This window comes from Anabrus simplex, chromosome 2 (genome assembly GCF_040414725.1).
Source record: "Anabrus simplex isolate iqAnaSimp1 chromosome 2, ASM4041472v1, whole genome shotgun sequence".
In the NCBI taxonomy this organism is placed as follows: Eukaryota; Metazoa; Arthropoda; class Insecta; order Orthoptera; family Tettigoniidae; genus Anabrus; species Anabrus simplex.
In genome coordinates this window covers 1,117,148,245-1,117,168,847 of record NC_090266.1, presented here as the reverse complement: position 1 = coordinate 1,117,168,847, position 20,603 = coordinate 1,117,148,245, and the positions used below count along the sequence as shown (strand labels likewise).

General features: G+C 42.0%; 1 protein-coding gene across 1 annotated transcript in view; it reads left to right on the top strand.

Moving 5' to 3' along the window:
- The window catches only part of IA-2 (tyrosine phosphatase IA-2), a 965,150-nt gene that overhangs the window by 931,462 nt on the left and 13,085 nt on the right, over nucleotides 1–20,603 (top strand). The window contains exon 23 of the mRNA XM_067142075.2: nucleotides 8,255–8,308. Within this exon, the coding sequence (XP_066998176.2) occupies nucleotides 8,255–8,308 (54 nt within the window). The remainder of the gene's footprint in view (nucleotides 1–8,254; nucleotides 8,309–20,603) is intronic.

The window sequence follows — 20,603 nt, the reverse complement described above, 5'->3', positions numbered from 1 at the left end:
GAAGATTTTAAAGAACAACATGTCTACAAGAAGGCCAAAAATTACAAAACCTAAGAACCAAAATGGAGAAATAACCACAGATAGGCAAAACATTACTGAAGTTATTAGAGATTTCTACTACAAGCTGTATACATCAACCATTAATAAACCACCCAGTGATGAACAACTAGCCCAGAATTATACAGATGAAGTAACACCGGAAGTAACCATTGCTGAGATTGAAAATGCACTTAAACAACTAAGGAATAAAAAGTCCCGTGGGGAGGATAAAATAACGAATGAAATGCTGAAGTTAGGTGGAAGAGATCTGCTAGAAGCCGTGAGAATACTCATCAACAAGTGTATTAACTCTGGAAGAATACCAGAAAATTGGAAAAATGCTGAAGTGGTACTTCTCTTCAAGAAAGCTGATAAGGAAAATTTAGAGAACTATCGTCCTGTGAGTTTGTTATCACACCTTTACAAGCTCCTGACTAAAATTGTAACCAACCGCCTCACAAGAGAACTGGATTTTTATCAACCTGCCGAGCAAGCGGGATTTCGTAAAGGTTTCTCAACCGTTGAACACATCCAGACTATTCGTCTTCTTCTTGAGAAAACCACTGAATACATCAAGATTCATCTGGCCTTCACTGATTATAAAAAAGCTTTTGACTCAGTGGAGATTTGAGCAATCATGAAGGCACTTCAAAATGCCATGATAAACTCAAGGTGTATAAATCTCCTGGAAAACATTTATGATCAAGCAACATTGGTAGTCAGAGTGGACGAAGACCTCATCACCAATAAAATCCCAGTTGGCAAAGGAGTTCGACAAGGTGAAACAATCTCTCCAAAGCTGTTTACCCTTGCCTTGGAAGATGTATTCAAAACCCTTCATTGGGATAATAAAGGAATAAAAATCAACGGGTTATATTTGAACCACCTGCGTTTTGCCGATGACATTGTGCTCATAAGTGAAAATCTAGATGAGCTAGAAAGCATGATCCAAGAATTAAAAACTGCTTCTGCTAAGATTGGATTGGAAATGAACATTAATAAAACGAAAATACTAAGCCCAGACAGTCGACCACTCAAAATGGGAAACCAATATATAGAAGCTGTCGATGAGTACATCTATCTTGGACACAAGATAAAACTTGGAAAAGACAACCAACGTGCAGAAATTCCTCGCAGAATAGGTATGAGTTGAACTGCATTCCGAAAACTAAGATTCATCCTCACCAACAAGGATGTTCCAATTAACCTGAAGACCAAGGTTTATAATACGTGCGTGCTGCCACTACTTACGGTCTGGAAACGATGACTCTGACGAAGGAAAGTGCTCGCAAGCTTCAGCGACAGATGCTAGGAATCAGCCTTAGGGATAAGATCCGTTCAGAAGACATCAGGAGAAGAACTAATGTAACAGACATCCTAGAGAGAGTAGCAATACTAAAATAGCAATGGGTAGGACACGTAGCTCGACAAGACTACAACAGGTGGACCTCCAGGATTGTTCACTGGAGACCATGGGAACACAAGAGAGGCATTGGAAGACCCAAGAAGAGATGGCTCGACGACATAAAGCTGTTGGCTGGAACACACTGGTTCCAAGTGGCTCAAGACCAAAGACGATGGAAGCATATGGAAGAGGCCTATATCCAGCAGTGGATTGAAATAGGCTAGAAAAGAAGAAGAAGAAGAAGAAGAAGAAGAAGAAGAAGAAGAAGAAGAAGAAGAAAGTGCCTCACTTTTAATGCCAAAGATGACAAAATTTATAAGATCTATTGGTCTAGTTTCGACTCGAATTCTTGTATGAAAATGGGAATCCTGTCTCACCTGGTTGTGAATTAACTAAGCTCCTAAGCTTATCTATTATTTTCTATTTTCTCTCCTCTATTGTTGTTGTTTCCTAATTTGCCAAGACAAAGAAAAGAAAACGGTCATTGCTAAATATACTTGTAAAAATGTAATTTTTGGTTCATGTTTTGTACAGCCATGTAACAGTTATTATTATTATTATTATTATTATTATTATTATTATTATTATTATTATTATTATTATTATTATTATCGCTTCTCTTATCTTCAAATATTTACTTCTATGTTCAACATAATGTATTCTTCTTTCAGTTACAGGTACCTTGGTGGTCATCACTTGGCCACTTAGAAGTGTCTGTAGGTTGTTTATTTTAAAAATATATTTTCCTTCGACGCACGTTTTCGCGATATTGTGATGTCACTCCGAAACAATGATTTTGTAAAAGGTAGAGTAACGGTCAACGCCTTATATGCCTCACGCCTTCTTATGGAACGCCATCAAGAGAAATAGAGACCACTACACATGGCATTCCTGGATTTTGAAAAGGCATTTCACAGAGTGTCACGTTATCTTATTTGTCACACGCTGGTGAGATTACAGGAGCTAAATCCGTCGAACGTAAATTTCTGGTGCGCTTTGCAAACCAAGCGTGTGACAAATAAGATAATGTGATAAGATCCAAGAATGCCATGTGTAGTGGTCTCTCTTTCTCTTGATGGCGTTCCATAAGGAGGAGTGCGGCGTATATGGCGTGGAAGATCCCGTTGTACTTGAAATCAAATATGTATAGTAGCTCTGTACGTGGCGGAGTGCTGGCCAGTCTTAAAGGATATGAAGAATGTTTCCATGCCATGGAAATGTAGATGCTTCATTGGCTTCTGGGACTTATGAAATTGGACCACGTAAGAAAACTGGATGTCTATGTGGGTCCAATTACTGATAACATGCGCGAGGGTATGGTCAAGTTCCGTACAGCAGTGGTACCTCTGTTGCGAGGACCGTCGACCACGGGGACGGCGAAGGAAGAGATGGCTTAAAGTACTACGGGAGGATGAATTCTTAGTTCAGTTGACCCCAAAGGTCGGCAGCGATAGAAAGAGAAGTTCAGCAAAGCGGACCCGACAGTTACGTGGGACAAAGCGCTAGGGAGAAAAATAAGAATAAGAAGATGTTTTCCTTCGGAGTAAGTGACAGCTGGACTATATACAGTATGGCATCTTCAAGCTTGAGGTTTCATGTAACAGACCTTAATTGGTGACATAAAACGACCCTACGAAACGTGTGTACGCGTCAACGATTAGGCTTATCTCAGGGCTTAAATATGAATATAAATGTGGTGGAGATAGTCATAATAAAGGTTGAGAAATTAAGGGAAAGTTAGATTTCTTTCCTGAGTTCGTTTTAGCCGAAATCTGAAATGTAAGGGTGTATTGGGTCATGTTTTGCTCATTTTAGTTATATAAGGTCATATTTGATTTTAATTTCAATATTTTTTTAATTGAGGCTTCGTTAACGTGGTACATGTTATCTGCGTCGAGATTCAAACACCGAATTTCCAAATATTGTAGTAGATATATTTTTCTTTATTTTTTCGGAACGGACAATTAGCAGGTATAAAAGACCTGATTTCCAGAAGGAGCTGCTGTACGGACGTTTTCAGGGCATCATTCTCGGCCGGTTAGATTGCGACGCGATACGCGTAAGCTCACGTGTGTTTCCGTCTTTGAATAGGATTTCACTCCAGTAGATATATTTAGCTCAAAAGCAATTAGCAATCAAGGAAATTCAATATTATCTCGCCCAGTTCTTCCTTCACGGGTCCAGTTTCAGCTCCCTTCCCGTTTCATTACCAGCGAATTTCACCAGATTCGTCACCCTTGTGGTAATGCAGTGAGCCCCATCATGCCGAAAATGAAATGCAGTGAAAGTGTAAAATTAAGAAGATATGTGAAAGAGTGCGGTGAAGAGATATTCAGTACTGATGGAACAATTTTCTTTAGTAAAGCGTGTAAAATTAAGGTAGTAGCGTTAAAGCGATTTAATGTGACACAGCACTGCGCTACAGCTAAGCATAAAAGCTGGGCGAATCGAAAGTCTTCTGAACAGAGCAGACAGGTTCTTTCGTTTCATATATGGAAATCTTCGTGTACCAAAATTTCCAATTTTTTAGAAGACCTGTGTGAAATGTTGGCATCTACGAATATTCCGCTTAATACATCGAACAACGAACACTTCCGAAAATTCTTAACTAAATACACAACACAGTCTATCCCGGACGCGGCAACATTGCGAAAAAGTTATTTGTCCTCCTGTTATGAAGACACATTTTGAAAAATTAAAATTAGTATAGGCAGCAATAGCGTCTGGGTACCCGATGATGAAACTACGGATCTTTGTGGGAGGTATGTTGCAAATGTTAAATTTGCCACGCTTCCCGTGGATCTTTCGGGCGATGCATATTTACTTCATTCAGAATTTCTAGCTGCAGCTAACCATTCCACAATTGCAGTACTTTCTGGCAATGTCATGAGCTTTTTTGGGATGCTAAAGTTAAGCGAGAACGAATCTTTTTGCTAGCAACCGATACTGCACCATACATCGTGAAAACAGCAAGGGGACTTACGTACCATACATAAAAAATGTCCATTTAACGTGTCTTGTTCACGGGTTGCACAGAGTTGCTGAAGATATACAACAGAATCTTCCTGATGATGACCAGTTTATATCAAATATTAAGAAAATATTTTTTGAAGATTCCACTGAGGGTGCCAAATACAAAGATCACTCATCTTCTTCTTCCTCCTCAGCCAGTGCTCACCCGATGGAGAACGTGGGGTACTGCTTTGAACACTACGAAACTGTGCGAGAAAATGTTTCTGCCCTTGACAGGAGTGAGGCAACGTCAATAAAAATGGCACAGGAGCGGTTTTCCAATGATTTGTCGGGAAAATTAGTATATATTACGTCAAAAAGGGATCTGTCGTAAACTATTACTCGCCTAGAAATGACTAGTTTAGAAATTATGTGAGAGATTGTGAGTAGTAAAGGACATGGTATCAAAGGTAGAACAAGCAAGAGGTAGGGTGTACAGTATTTTACGGTGAAAAAACAAACTCCGATACTGAGTGCAAATGAGGGATACGCAACAAATGTGCAGAATTAGTGCCATTTTTAGGTTAGTGGAACTGGTTTAGGCAAAGAGGACCCTCTGCTAAGCAGCACTCAACTATGTTTAAATATGCACCTGTGACGTCATGTGACGCAGAAAGGGGCTTCTCCCAGCAAAAAGGTACTGAGCGACCTTCGAAAGAATTTATTTTCGAAAGCCTGAGATTGCGCATTGTCGTGATGGCAGAGCTGAAGATGAAGAGGAACGTACGATAATGAACCAAATAAACTTCCTCTTAGGCAGTGTCTTGATGATGATGCTTGTTGTTTAAAGGGGCCTAACATCGAAGGTCATCGGCCCAGGCAGTGTCTTCTAACTTCTGCCGTCATATACCATAATCCATGCTAATACTTCGTATTTGCTTCCTTTCTTTATTTAGAAACACCGAGCGAGAACTGCACCTCAAGGCTATGAAACTGAATGAGTGCTGTAAGTTTTAACGTACTGTAGCTCTTTGTCAGTTTGTATGACTAAATGTGTCTGGTGTATAATCGCTGAGCACATTTTGGTATTTAAGACTTTGAATGTTAGTAATAATCTAATCTATCACTAAATTTTATGTCGTATTTTATAGATTTTGAGTCATACTTGGCTTGTTTTAGGGCATATTTTCTTACATATTTTGTACTTCCGAACCCTAGTGGTTATTATTTTAAGAAGAAGTACAACTGGGCAGCCACCCTCTATGCGAGCTATAATGTTGAAATGTTCAGTTCGCTTCTTGTGGCTTGTATGTTATTCTTTATCATAATAATTTGTCATAAAAAGTAGTACCTGGAAAACTATTTTTAGATTCCAAAATAGCAGATTCAGATATGTTAAATATAACGTTATGCCAAATATTAACTGCTCCATGTTTAGTTATAGTGTTGTTATCAATCATCCTATTTCGTGCTATGTTTTGTTCTTCCAAGTACAAAATACATTTCAAAAGACAGAATTCAAAAAATTGTTTTCGTAGTTGTCAAAAATTAAATTTATTTATACATTTGGAACGCTAAAACAGAGAATGGAAGGTTTTGTGGTTGTCAAAACGCTGGTTCTAATTCAACAACGATGAAGAACTTCAGCATAACCAGATGCAAAAGTCAGGAGTGAAACAGCAGTAGCAGTAATCAAGGCAGCTTACTACGACTCTGTGGCTATATGCTGAGTTGGATCCACCTGAAGGAGAGTCCATTTGCTCCGCGCACGTCATCAAGCAACTCAGTATATTGGACATGTCAGCCACGTTAAGGACGTCTACCGACTCCGAAAGCTACTCATCATCCCCCGCCGATGGAGGTACTACTGTACTTCTCCAAAATCCGTAATAAGGAATTTAACTATCCTCCAAGCCAATGTGCGAATACATTTTCTGGGACAGTACTACCAATTGCCATCGAGGAGGGCGAAGAAGCAAAAAGTAAGATGAGGAATGGGAAGGCAACTGGCCTCCACGACATCCCAAATGAAGTGTGGATCATTCTTGATCACTAAGGAGCCACGGTCCTTACTGCCTTCTACAATCGAATCATCGATTACGGGTGTATCCCCAGCAGTTTGGGATTAGAGAACCAATTTGGAAGACAAGCGAGATTTGATAGAGTGCAACCATTACAGACCGATACCGCTCTATTGACACGCCATGAAATTATACGCATGGTTTACGGATGTCAGGCTTCGTAAGATTGTCTCTACCACTATGTTTCAATGTCGATTCGTTAAAGGCCGATGCCATTCACGCTGCTCGATTGTTTTAGGAGAAGCACTATGAGGTGATGATTGTTTTAGGAGAAGCACTATGAGGTGACAATCCCCACCCATATGGCACCCCTTGACTTGGACAAGGCCTTTAACCACATCCCGCATGCGCTCATTTGGCACGCTCCAAGGTGCCGTCATGTTCCCGAAGCTTATGTCGAGTGGATCCCAACTATTGTACCACAGTGTCTCCGGCATTATCGGATATTGGGCAAGAACAATGCCTCCTTTCATAATTAATGGTGTAGTACATCAGAGACTGGCACTTCCACCCTAACATGTTTCCATAGCGTGGATACTAATGCGTGTTACTTTCGGCTTCACCAGCCGTGAACATTTCTCACCGCCGATGCTATATTTTTGCCGGATGTACAATGTGAAAACGTCAGCAATAGAAACAACAGCTTGGCGAATTTGAGCTTCGACTCAATCCCAAGAAGACAGAGTACATAGAATATAGCACCCAGTACCTCGGCTCTCTCATATGAAGCAACAGTGAGAGCCTTCAGGACTTCCACGCCTAAGTCAACGCCACCTGGAATCTTGTGTGATCGTCTGATGTCCCGAAACCGAAAGAAGAGTAGTGATCCCGGTCACCCTCTACGGATAAGATTGCTGCCCAGCGAAAGCAAAGCATTAACATGTTCTGCACGCCATGGAAACGAGAACGCGTTCTCGAGAGGCTGAGGGGTCAACGTACAAGTGACCGATCAAAACATGGTGGGTGTTTCGCATCAAGTGGGACAAGGAATAAGTGAATGTTACCCCCAGAAGGTGCCTTGGATCGGTCAGAATGAAGGCCGACCCTGTAACTATGCGTGAATAACGCCTGGAAGGAGAAGAAGAAGGTATCAGAAAGAGACTCAAGTGTTTTATTTCTTTCATTGGCCTTAAGTCGCACCAACACAGATAGATGTTAAGGCGAGGATGGGATAGGAAAGGCCTAGGCGTGGGAAAGAATCAGCCGTCGCCTTGATTACGGTACAACACCGGAATTTGCCTTTTGTGAAAATGAGAAACCACCGAAAACCATCTTCAGGGCTGCCGACAGTGGGATTCGAACCCACTACCTCCCGAATGGAAGCTCACAACTGCGCGCTCCTAACCGCAAGGCCAACTCGCTCGGTGTTTATTTTATTTAAAGAAAATATCATCGTACTGTATATTGCTTAGGGACATGGGCTTGATATTGGATCTTTAGGGGGATTAAAGCAAAGATCCTTACGAAAATTAATTCAAATTTCAGTCGGCACACAAAGGAAATAGCTGTGAAGTTATTGGGGACTCGAAGTTACCAAACCTTTTATAGAAGCAGGGGAAATATCGATAATAAAGTCACTGAGGAATGATTATACGATGAACTGCCCATAGATGTTCCAGAGATTACTCATCAAACCCCCTTTTAAATTGAGGAATCAGTGTTAAATATTATTGTTTTTGTTATATTGCATATACAGTAAAGTGTTTTATTTGATACATTCTGTCCAGTTATTTTTGTAAGCACTCAAATGTTTATACAATGTTCGTTTTAATTTCAGGAAAGTAAACAAGTCTTACCGCGGCCGCTCTTGCCCTATCGTAGTCCACTGCAGGTGAGTGTATTCATATGTAATAGTGGTAGTTATTTGGTCTAGAAGTGATCGAAAAATAGACACACATACTATAACCAATTTAATATTCATGAGGCATTCATGAAAACAGTCATTTCGTCAGAAATACGTAATACACTTTACCAGAGATAATCTCCATAATTTTGACAGGAAAGACTGTTGTCCTCTTGGAAAGCATGTCGAAATAGTCGGCCATTTTATTGACAATCATCTTCATTTGAAATCTAAATGCATGGGAATGCAGGAAACTAGGTGTTTCTGTATGTGGCAGTGGAAGGTAGAACTCTTATACTCTCCCGAAAATTTTTTGCTACTTGCTTTACGTCGCACCGACACAGATAGGTCTTATGGCGAGGATGGGATAGGAAAGGGCTAGGAGTTGGAAGGAAGTGGCCGTGGCCTTAATTAAGGTATTTGCCTGGTATGGAAATGGGAAACCACGGAAAACCATCTTCAGGGCTGCTGACAGTGGGGTTCGAACCCACTATCTCCCGGTTGCAAGCTCTCAGCTGCGCGCCCCTAACCGCACGGCCAACTCGCCCGGGCTCCTGAAAATTAATTGTTCATCCAGGACAAGATACTTTTCAAAACCCAATCAACATTCGGTTCATTCTTTCGTTTAAAATACTGTAGTATTGTTTGAAAATATTCGTTTATCCTTGTTTCGGATATTTCAGTTAAAGTGAAGTCGGTGACAAAATAGGCTCTTTAGAGGAATGAGCGGTAGAGACACTGCATTTTTCATCCCTTGCTATATATATATATTTTTTTGCTATTTGCTTTACGTCGCACTGACACAGATAGGTCTTATGGCGACGATGGGATAGGAAAGGCCTAGGAGTTGGAAGGAAGCCGCCGTGGCCTTAATTATGGTACAGCCCCGGCATTTGCCTGGTGTGAAAATGGGAAACCACGGAAAACCATCTTCATGGCTGCCGACAGTGGGACTCGAACCCACTATCTCCCGATTACTGGATACTGGCCGCACTTAAGCGACCGCGGCTATCGAGCTCGGTTTTCATCCCTTGATTCAGCGAAAAGTGTTTATCTTGACATTCAGATGAACCTATAAAAATGATGAGCCACTAGAAGAAATCAATTAAACTTCTGTAACAGAGACTAGATCCCAAATTATAATGTACGAACTAGTTGTATTTTAACACGAAATGAAATGCACATGAAACAAAGTAACAAAAAGAAAGGAGAACAAAATCGTTTAAAGTAAATTAAACAATGAATGCAGTTAATGCCATAAGTAAGACATTGTCCATAATTTCACATTCTAAATGTAGTTTTAAATGTGTAATTATTTAATCAATTAATCAACGGAAACCAGGCTGACTTGGGAGCGAGGAGAAGGGCTGCTCGACTATGTGACATGTTCCGAGTGTCAGTGGAGAGATGGCATGGAATGACTTTAATAGACGAATAAACTTTTGCGAAACTTCGAAAGCTCTACTTTTGAAGGCAGGAAAGATCATAATATGAAGATAAAGTTGGAATGCACGTGGTGAATTGTGGCAAATATTAATTTACAGGAAGGGGCATTAGGAATTGGAACCTGGTATTTGAGTTATTTGTAATACTCATAAAACGCACTTCACTGCCAACTACCACAGAGACAGGGTTGTGCAACCAACCGTAAAACTGTTAACGTTACGACCCCAAATAATCCAGGAAAATAGCTCAAATTATGATTATTATTTTATTACTATTATTATAACTATGATCGGCAACAAAACTCTTACGGCACTCAGTATCACGTAAGTCAATTATCGTATTCGAGGAGCACAAGCCATCTATATCATCTCAATTGACGTCACATAACCGAATTTAAATGTTCCAAGCTAATACGCCCAGAAAAATTCTCTTACTTCGGCAGCATCAAACTCTAGACCACTCTAACCGTAGGCTCGCCTATATTATAGCCATGACCGAACACGCAAGTACACTATTATTTTTAGTCCCTTTTTCCTTATACGGGGTCGGGGAACTTCTTCCAGTACGATTCAACAGCATCAACATGCACGCAAAACTAATCTATTGTTTATACACTAAATCAATCCTCCTGTCTTTGAGAGCATCATATCCATCCATGATCTTTCCGTACGTAAAATTGTGTATCTAACAAAACGATGGACTATAACGCATACCACATTCGACATATATGAATAATGTGTAGCATTTTGTAATTATAACTCATTACAATATATACAGGGTGTTAGGTGTATACGTGCAGATATTTCTTGTAGCAATAGAGAACGATGTGACGAACCACTATATATCAAACTTTTAGTAATCCGCGGAAGTTATTTCCGAGAGCAAAGTGATATGATGTTTTTAGAATAGGTAGTATGCCTCGTTCTGCGAATGAATAGCTTTCCGTTGATAACAGGCAAGTCACGCGCCATCCGTACCAAACTGGTTCTACTGTAACAGCTGAACGCCACGAGATGTTACGTAATATACTTGCCAAACTGGTTTTATGTTTACGAGCAACTGAACTACGATAACAGCTGAAGGCTGCTACCGGTGTTCACAATGTTACGTTACATTCTCGCCAGACTGGTTTTGTTGTTAGTATTTAGTTTCCGTCAGACAACCCTAGTTATCGGTTTCGGACCCTCGAGCTGTATCGAATTGTCAGCGTTAATACTGGTTCATTTGCTGTTACGTCATTTAGGGGATTGGGATATCTGTGGTCGTCAGCCCCATGGTCTAGTGAGTATGGAAATGACCTGAAAACCTATGTCTTTACGCCAACGAAAGTAAGCATGGGATTGAATTGAATTAGGCAAGCACAGCCAACGTTTTACTTCAAACGAATAATGGACATGTTATACAAATAAATAAATTAAACGTACCTACATTTCGTGCCTCCTGCCGGGCTGTGTGGCTCAGAAGGTTGAGGTGCTGGTCCTTTGACTCCAACCTCGCAGGTTCGAACTTGGCCCAGTCCGGTAGTTTTTGAATGTGCTCAAATACGTCACACTCGTGCCGGTAGATTTAGTGGCACGTAAATAGAACCCCTGCGGGACTAAATTCCGGCACCTCATCCTCTCCGATAACCGTAAACGTAACGCAAATACCATTATTATTATTATTATTATTATTATTATTATTATTATTATTATTATTATTGACTACTCGCCAATAATGTCTGCCTAGAAAATACTTCTCATCGTTTATAACTATGGATCTCGACAGTTGTATAATGTCCTAATTATGATGATTTTCAAAATTGGCTTTAAGTCGCACCTACACAGATATGTCTTATGGCGACGATGGGACAGGAAAGGTGTAGAAGTGAGAAGGAAGCCTTCGTGACCTAAATGAGGTTCAACTCCAGCATTTTCCTGATGTGAAAATGGGAAACCACGGAGAACCATCTTCAGGGCTGCCGACAGTGGAGTTCGAACCCAGTATCTCCCCACTGAAAGTTCACAATTTCGCACCCCTAACCGCACGACCAACGTATTCCAAGCTCTAATGCCGGGTTGAGTACCTCCGACGATAGAGCGCTGGTATTCTGATCCCATCTTGGCAGGTTCGATGGAGGCTCAATTCGGGGGTATGTGAAGGTGCTGAAATACGCCAGTTTCGTGTCTGTAGATTTACTTGCATTAAAAAAAGTCCTGCGGTACAACATTCCAGCACCTCGGCGTCTCCAAAACCCGACAAAGTAGTTATTGGGACGTAAAAAATTACATTATTATTTTGTGCTTGCAAACGAAAAGCATATGTGTAATGGTAAAATAAAGCAAAATAAAAGTGGCCAGTCTGAGTTGCTCAGACGTTTAAAGCACTGGTTTCTTGTTTCCAACTTAGCAGGCTCGATCTTGGGTCCGTCCGGTGGCATTCGAAGGTGCTCGTCAGCCTCGTGTCGGCAGATTTACTGGCACGTAAAAATAACTCCTTCGGGACTAAATTACAGCGCCTCCAGAAACAGTATGAGTAGTTAGTGGGACGTAAAGCAAATAACATTACCGGTATTATTATTATTATTATTATTATTATTATTATTATTATTATTATTATTATTATTATTATTATTATTATTATTATTATTATTATTATTATTCACCTGTTCATACTTTCGTCTTATTCCTCTTTTTACTCTCCTTTTAAGTCGTATACTTGTTATTCATATTTGATGTTTTGTTATTAATATTATTGTTATTTTTATATAATTATTATTTTTATTATTTAGTTTATTTCGTTTATTTATAACATCTCTTTAGCTTCATGTGACACAATACTTTTTCCGTCTTTAATTCACCTTTTGTGTCGTGTGCCGGTGTACTTCTGTCTTGTGCTTCAAGACAGTGCTGCAAGATCTGTGTTTGCTTCCCCAGCCCGGGGGTGTTTCGTTTCTCATGTGACAGAGTTACATCTTACGTTCTGTTACATGTTTAAGTTTGGCCTTGTGATACATCGCCTTTCATCTGCTCTGCAGCCTTTAAAAGTGTAGCATGGTCAATGACCTCAGTGCTTGTTTTGTTCACATATCTGGACTAAGAACTTGTCTCACTCGGCACAGCAAGTTCAAGGCCAACCACTTCTATCTGTTTGTTTGTTTATTTATTTATTTACCCAGGTATGTATGTCAACATTGTACTATGTCAACATCGTACCATGAAAACGTACTCAATAAACGGGGTGTTTGGGGGGTCTCTGTCCTGGGTGGTGTGTTCTGCGGGCCTCCTCTGGGGTCCGTGTTGTTGCTGCGGTTATCTCTCTGCGCGTTCAGGTATTTACTAACATGTTCAATTCAATTTATTGTATGTACAAGACACACGTCCAACTTGAATTATTTCATCCTCACAACTCTACTTCCTTACTCCATGGCCCAAGAGCTACACGTATAGCTGACGGCCCACCCACCCCTCTACGAGTGTGGGAATGAAATAACTAATTTGATTGAATTTTTGAATTTGTATACGTGTTAATGATGATGATTGCTGTTTTAAGGTCATCGGCCCTTAAAAACGCAAAATGTCTTCTGTTTTAACTCGTAGTGAATAAGAAACAAAATATAAATTTCTCGAACACACGTAAAGAACCAAAAAACCGAGCTCGATAGCTGCAGTCACTTAAGTGCGGCCAGTATCCAGTATTCGGGAGATAGTAGGTTCGAACCCCACTGTCGGCAGCCCTGAATATGGTTTTCCGTGGATTCCCATTTTCACACCAGGCAAATGGTGGGGCTGTACCTTAATTAAGGCATGGCCGCTTCCTTCCCACACCTAGCCCTTTCCTGTCCCATCGTCGCCATAAGACGTATCTGTGTCGGTGCGACGTAAAGCAAGTAGCAAAAAAAAACATGCAGTGTAGGATTGAGCAACTGCCGAAATGCGTTCAAGGTCAATGTCTAGCGTTTTAACAAGCACGTCTTCCGCACTCGCGCACTGAAACTCTCGATTTATATTTTTTGTTACCGGTACATCAATATTTCCCTGCTCGGATTTATGAGAATATCGACCTATCGAGACTCAAAATACTAAGGCGATACTGTACTGTACTCCCAAGCCATTACGTTGCAGAAATGGCGTAACATCTGACATACCAAAGTAAAACTCGTAGCAATTGTTCAAAGTGATCACCCTGGGCTTCCCTGCAGGCTTCACTTCTCCGAATCCAGTTGCGACGCATTCGAGCCAAGACACCAGGGTTGTGTTCGACTCGTTGGCTGAACGGTCAGCGTACTGGCCTTCCGTTCAGAGGGTCCCGGGTTCGATTCCCGGCCGGGTCGGGGATTTTAACCTCAACTGGTTAATTCCAATGGCACGGGGGCTGAGTGTATGTGTTGTCTTCATCATCATTTCATCCTCATCACGACGCGCAGGTCGCCTACGAGAGTCAAATGGAAAGACCTGCACCTGGCGAGCCGAACTCGTCCTGGAATATCCCGGCACTAAAAGCCATACGACATTTCATTTCATTTCATTTCATTTCACCAGGGTTGTTCAGAATATCCTCTGCTGCTTAAACAATACGTTCACGGAAGTCGTCCGAAGTGGTTACTTCAGTTCGATATACTTTGTGTTTCATGTTCCCCCAGACATTAAAGTCCATTGGAATAACGTCTGGAGATCTGGCTGGCCAATTGATAGTTCCATATCGTCCTGTCCACCGTTGAGGAAATGTCTGCACCATCGTGTAAAATCCACGTGGTTCTGCGTAGTCGAAGCGACACGTCCTCTGAAAGCTCAAGTAACGTACTGTATCTACAGGAGCAAGGTAACATTAATAAAAAAGATGATTAGTCCACGTAACCGACTTCCTACTACACCCATCCAGGTATTAATTCATAACCGGTGCTGGAAATTGCCTTCTCCTACTGAATGGGGACGTTCTACAGCCCATGAGTGGGATATAGTGGGTTCGAACTCCTCTGTCGGCAGCCCTAAAGACGGTTTTCCGTGGTTTGCCATGTTCACACCAGGCAAATGCTGGTGCTGTTCCTTAATTAAGGCCACGGTTGCTTCTTCACGATCCTAGCCCTTTCCTGTACCGTCGTCGCCGTAATATCTATCTGTGTCGTGGCGACGTACATCAGCTCGTAAGAAAATGGTAATCAGCTGTCAAAGACACTGCACCCGTTGAATATGGTCAGGATGCACTCGTTCTTCATGCAGTGACCTACGTATGGTCCAAGTTGGTACACCAACGGCACGTGTTATACTACGCGTACGGCGCCCGGGATCATCGTTTACTATTGTTAGGATGCCCGGCTCCATGGCAAAACGGTTAGCGTGCTGGCCTTTGGTTACAGGGGTCCCGGGTTCGATTCCCGGCAGGGTCGGTATTTGAACCATCATGGTTATTTTCCCTGGCATGGGGCTGGGTGTATGTGTTGTCTTCATCCTCATTTGATTATCATCAAGATGCGCAGGTCACCTACGGGAGTCAAACCAAAAGACATGCACCTAGCGAGCCGAACCCGTCCTGGGATCTCCCGGCACTAATATCCATACGCCATTTTATTTCCATTGTCAGGATGTCTTCTTCCGCGTCTAGAATTACACGTGGCCGTTTAGGCCATCGCTTCTGAAAGCGTGATGTAACACAACCTGCATCGCGAATACGCTGCAGTACAGCAAGTATCGTTGCTGGGTTCGGCACCCGTCTGTTGGAAAGCCTTTTCCGATAGATTCATTGAGGGCGACCCGTGTTCTGTTCTGCCACTCGATACACTAGCAGCATATCATGGTATTCGTGGTATTCATACACTGGCATTATTCAAATACTGCTACTACGAAGTAACTCGCGTACTAAACGGACGATAATTCGCCTCTCTGACAGCTGTTATTCAGGTCAAGGTCAGACAGACAGCTCATACCTCTAGTCCGGTGGTTTCATGTAGGGGCGGGAACCCGTCCCACCACACCCCCGTCGCTAGAAACAGCAGACGACCGACCGGCCCGTGACAGGTCTAGTGAATTTGTCAAACTGCTTACGTGAAATATTCTCCCACAGTGTGATTTCAATACCATGGATTCTTGGGAGACCAACTCGCCGTATGCAGAAACACTCCGTGTTGACGTGTACGTTAATAAAGTTTCTTACGTCAACGAAAGAATGCGTGGGATAGGATTTCCAAGTGAGTAGTATCAGAACTGAATTGTCAAAGCACATCGAACGTTTTGCTTCATATCAATAAGGGACATGTTATAAAAATAAATAAATTAAACGTACTTCCTTTTCGTGCTTCCAAACGAAAAGAACTTGTTTAATGGTAAATTAAAGCATTCTGCTTTTGCAGTGCCTATTAAACGTATCCAAATAAACGTTGCCAGGCTGAGTGGCTCAGGCGGTTCAAGCTCTGGTTTCATGAACTTAGCAGGTTCGATCCTGGCTCAGTCCGCTGGTATTTGAAGGTACTCAAATACGTCCGCTTCTGATCGGTAGAATTACAGGCACGTTAAAGAATACCCGTGGGCAAAATTCCGAAACCGCGCGTCTCCATTGGCACGTAAACATTTATTATTATTATTATTATTATTATTATTATTATTATTATTATTATTATTATTATTACTGAGCGAGTTGGCCATGTGATTAGGAGCGCGCGGCTGTCAGCTTGCATTCGTCGTAAAACCACCTACCAATATTATAAAAAAAGCTGTGTTACTCCATTATTACTAACTATTACGAAAATAAAAGTTAAACGCCCCACTCAAACTTCGTAGCTGGTAATCTGTCAGAAAACACTAAAGAAAATAGTGAACTTTTAACAAGTCCGAATTATTATTAATCTTATAATTGCGGACATGTCTCCGAAATTACCGAAACATGTACTTACAAATTGTTTTTACGTCGCACCGACACAAGTAGGTCTTACGGCGACGATGGGAGAGAAAAGGGATACAAGTGGGAAGGAAGCGTTCGAGGCCTTAATAAAGGTACAGTCCCAGTATTTCCCTGATGTGAAAATGGGAAATTACGGAAAACCATCTTCCCGGCTGCCGACAGCGGAGTTCGAATCCACTATCACCAAAATGCAAGCTCACAGCTGCGCGCCCCTAACCACACGACCAACTTATTCCAACCTCTAATGCCGAACTGAGTAGCTCGGACGATAGAGCGCTGGTCTTCTGATCCCACCTTGGCAGGTTCGATGGCGGCTCAGTTCAGTGGTATTTGAAGGTGCTCAAATAAGCCAGTCTCGTGTCTGTAGATTTACTTGCATTAAAAAACACTGCGGTAAAAAATTCTGGCATTTCAGCGTCTCCGAAAACCGTGAAAATTAGTTAGTGGAACGTAAAGACATTATTATTATTATTATTATTATTATTATTATTATTATTATTATTATTATTATTATTATTATTATTATTATTAGCAGTAGTAGTAGTATTATTATGATTACGGAAGTTCTAATTAAGCGGGTCCATTACAGTCATCACTTTACCTATCGGCACTTACTGTCCAGTAATAAGCCTTCTGTCCGCCTCTGTGGTATAGTGCCACCCCCCGAAGGCCCGGGTTCGATTTCGAGCTCTGACACGAAATTTGAAAAGGGGTACGAAAGTTGGAACGGGGCCCATTATGCCTCGGGAGGTCAAATGAGTAGAGGTGGTTCGATTCGCAACTCAACCATCCTGAAAGTGGTTTCCCGTAGTTTTCCACTTCTCCAGGCAAATGCCGCGATGGTACCTAGCTTAAGGCCACGGCCGCTTCCTTCCCTCTTCCTTTTCTATCCCTTCCCATCCCCCCGCAAGGCCCCTCTTCATCCTAGCAGGTGGGGCCGCTTGGGCGATGTACTGGTCATTCTCCCCAGTTGTATCCCAGACCCAATGTCTCACGCTCGAGGACCCTGCCCTTGAGGCGGTAGAGGTGGGATCCCTTGCTGAGTCCCAGCGAAAACCAACCCTGGAGGGTAAACATATTAGGAAGAATAAGCCTTATATTACAAATGCCCGGCGGCAATTCCACAGTACCGGTAGCTCTTTTTCCTTCGAGCAATGTTCACGATGGATGAAACTACGGTTTTTGAAATTTGTCTCATTAATAACAATTTCACTGAATACTTATAGCCTTTTCTTTCAGTGTCCACCGTCCTTTCATTGACCTGAAAAGGTTATGAATAAGCATAGACAACTCGCATTGTCTATTGTCAGAAGTTCATCGTAGACTGTTGCAATAACAGCACAGAAATGTTGCGCCCATTTTTCATTACTTATTAACTATTTCCTTTAATTTTGTCAGCTTGGATCACTGAGTAATGCCAATGACGTCTTATAAATCACACACAACTACACAACACTTGATTCGCATGCATGTGCTGGTACGGATCTTCGACGTCACTGTAAGAATTCCGTGTACTTTTCAAACAGACTACCCTAGACCGGTTTTCGAGTACAGCAAGTGGCCAGGCACGTGAGTCAACTTCTCCTACTTGCCAAGCCTTTAGGGGAAGTGCACAACAACATGTGTTGGCCTGCGATAAGAAACAGGTTCAACAAGCCCTATACTCTGCTACTGTACTTCCATTACGCGTGGACAGAATGACGTAACCGGCGCATCCTGCTACGGCCGTTCAAAACACATTAGGTCCTGAAATATTTGGCTCTGTTATGGGCAAACTAATAGGACAAGGTAAAAAGTATATAGCATATATTGTGAGATGTATTTTTCTTTGCCGACTAGCTTAATATCTGCACGTATACCCCTAACACCCTGTATATCTCAGGACCACACACTCAACATAAAATGTTCAGCGGAATTGGCCAGCCATTGAATTAAGGATATGGGTGGAGGGCTGTGGAAGTAACCTTCCGGGAAGGGAGGATCGGGTGGCTTTTGAATATTGCCTCCTCACTTCAAGGACAAATTTATTGAGGGAATTTGTCGCCATGGTTGCGATCAGTGGCAAAGGGTACATTTATAACAAGGGTAGGTATCCATACCTTTTTAAATCCCATAAATCACTTATTAACATAATTACATTGAATGCAAGATATACAGTAATTACTTATATGCATATTGCTCTGCAACTCTAACGTACATAATGTAAAATATTACCTAACTACTTTCTTTCTTTTCCAAAATGGCTTTCATGGCCACAGATCTAAAAATCACAGGAACAGAACCAGCTTGTGTGTGATTAGGCTGTGTGCGTTTGCAGAGTTTCGCCCAGACGTGCCATTTGGGCTCATAAGTTGGATTGGCACGCCCCTCCAAGACTCTGCTTAGCAGTGGCAGGTCAACTACTACTACTGAAGTTTTCATTCTCCCTTCTTGGGAGGGGGACGGGCCACCTACCCGGGAACGCCTTCTCTCTGGTCAGGAGAAAAAGACTGGTTTAGTGGAAGTGAAGGATATATAGTATTGATAAGGAGTGGTTTGAAGAGTAGTGGGAGGTTGTAGCTTCTTAAGTTGGGGAATAGTTTATATTAAGTTATAAATATAGGGACAAAGGACAAGATGTGAACATATGACATTGACATAATCTGAATGTACAAGACATTCTATAATATAATTTACAAAGACTTTCTCTGGACGTACATAAAGTATATTGTGATGGAAAACATATAGCCTTAAGCACAGTAACTGGACGTGTACTATTCTTTGTTTTGGATTTTTTTATGACATAATTACATATTACATTGTTTTAAATGGAATATTACAAAGCAATATCAGTAATACAAGAAATGGATAATTGATGAGGTGAACAGTCATAAAAGTGTGACATTGTACATGAAATATGAGTATGCTCGAGAGGGACGCCGACGTGAGCTCACGCACAAAATGCTGATCATTATAATGGGAGTGAAATAAGTTGATTAATCGTTGCTGTTGTTGCGAAGAATACTGAGGGAACAGGTAGGAAATCCAGGTTGAAGGTCCAGTCACAGGCCACGGTCAGCCACCACGCTAGGGTGGGGGAAGGGAACAATAAAATGAAGAGTGGGGAGGTAGGGATTGGGCCATTTAGGAGTTGCGTAGGTGAGGGTGGGCTCGGTTGAGGACGCGAAGGACGGCTCGTTGGAGGTGGATGAAGAAGTAGTATTCCAATTTGTGAAAAAGGAAAATGTCAGAGAGGTCGGACGTGTGAAGGAGCAAGGGGGGCTTGGGGCATGATGGGCAAGGCGACGCTCTATGGAAAGGAATGGACGGTACAGAGTAGGATGCAGTGGGCGACAGCTGCCCAGACAATGAGACCGTAGATAATGGGGGATGGACAAAGAAAGGACTTTTAGGTTAAGAGGAATAGAGAGGAGTTAAGATCACACCGAGTGCCAGGCACGGGCGGAGGTCTTAGTTTTGAGATGAAGGAAGTGGGGACGGAAACTTAGGTGTTCATCGAATTTGATTCTTAGGTATTTGTGGGTGGATTGTTTCCGGAAGCGGCTATCACGGACTTAGAGGTGGAAATTGTGAGAATCACGGTTGCTGCTGAATCTCCGGCGTTAGTGGCGGAATAGGAAAGACTGGGTTTTAAATGAATTGATTTGGAAGTGCCACCGGTCACACCAGGAAATGAATGGTTGTAGGTAAGATTGGACGGTATGGTTAATAGACTGGATGGAGTAGAGGGGGCGAGGATGGCGGTATCATCCGCAAATCGAATAAGTTGGATCGGGGTTGTGGGTTGGGGTATAAGTGCTACAAAAAGGATAAAAAGGAGGGTGGAGAGTCAAGAGCCTTGTGGGACACCAAGTGTGAGATGAAAGGAAGAGGAGAGCCGCTGGTTGATGGAGATCTGTCGGACGGTTGCTGAGGAAGGAGGAGATAAGCCGGATATAGGAGGGAGGCAAAGCAAATAAATGCA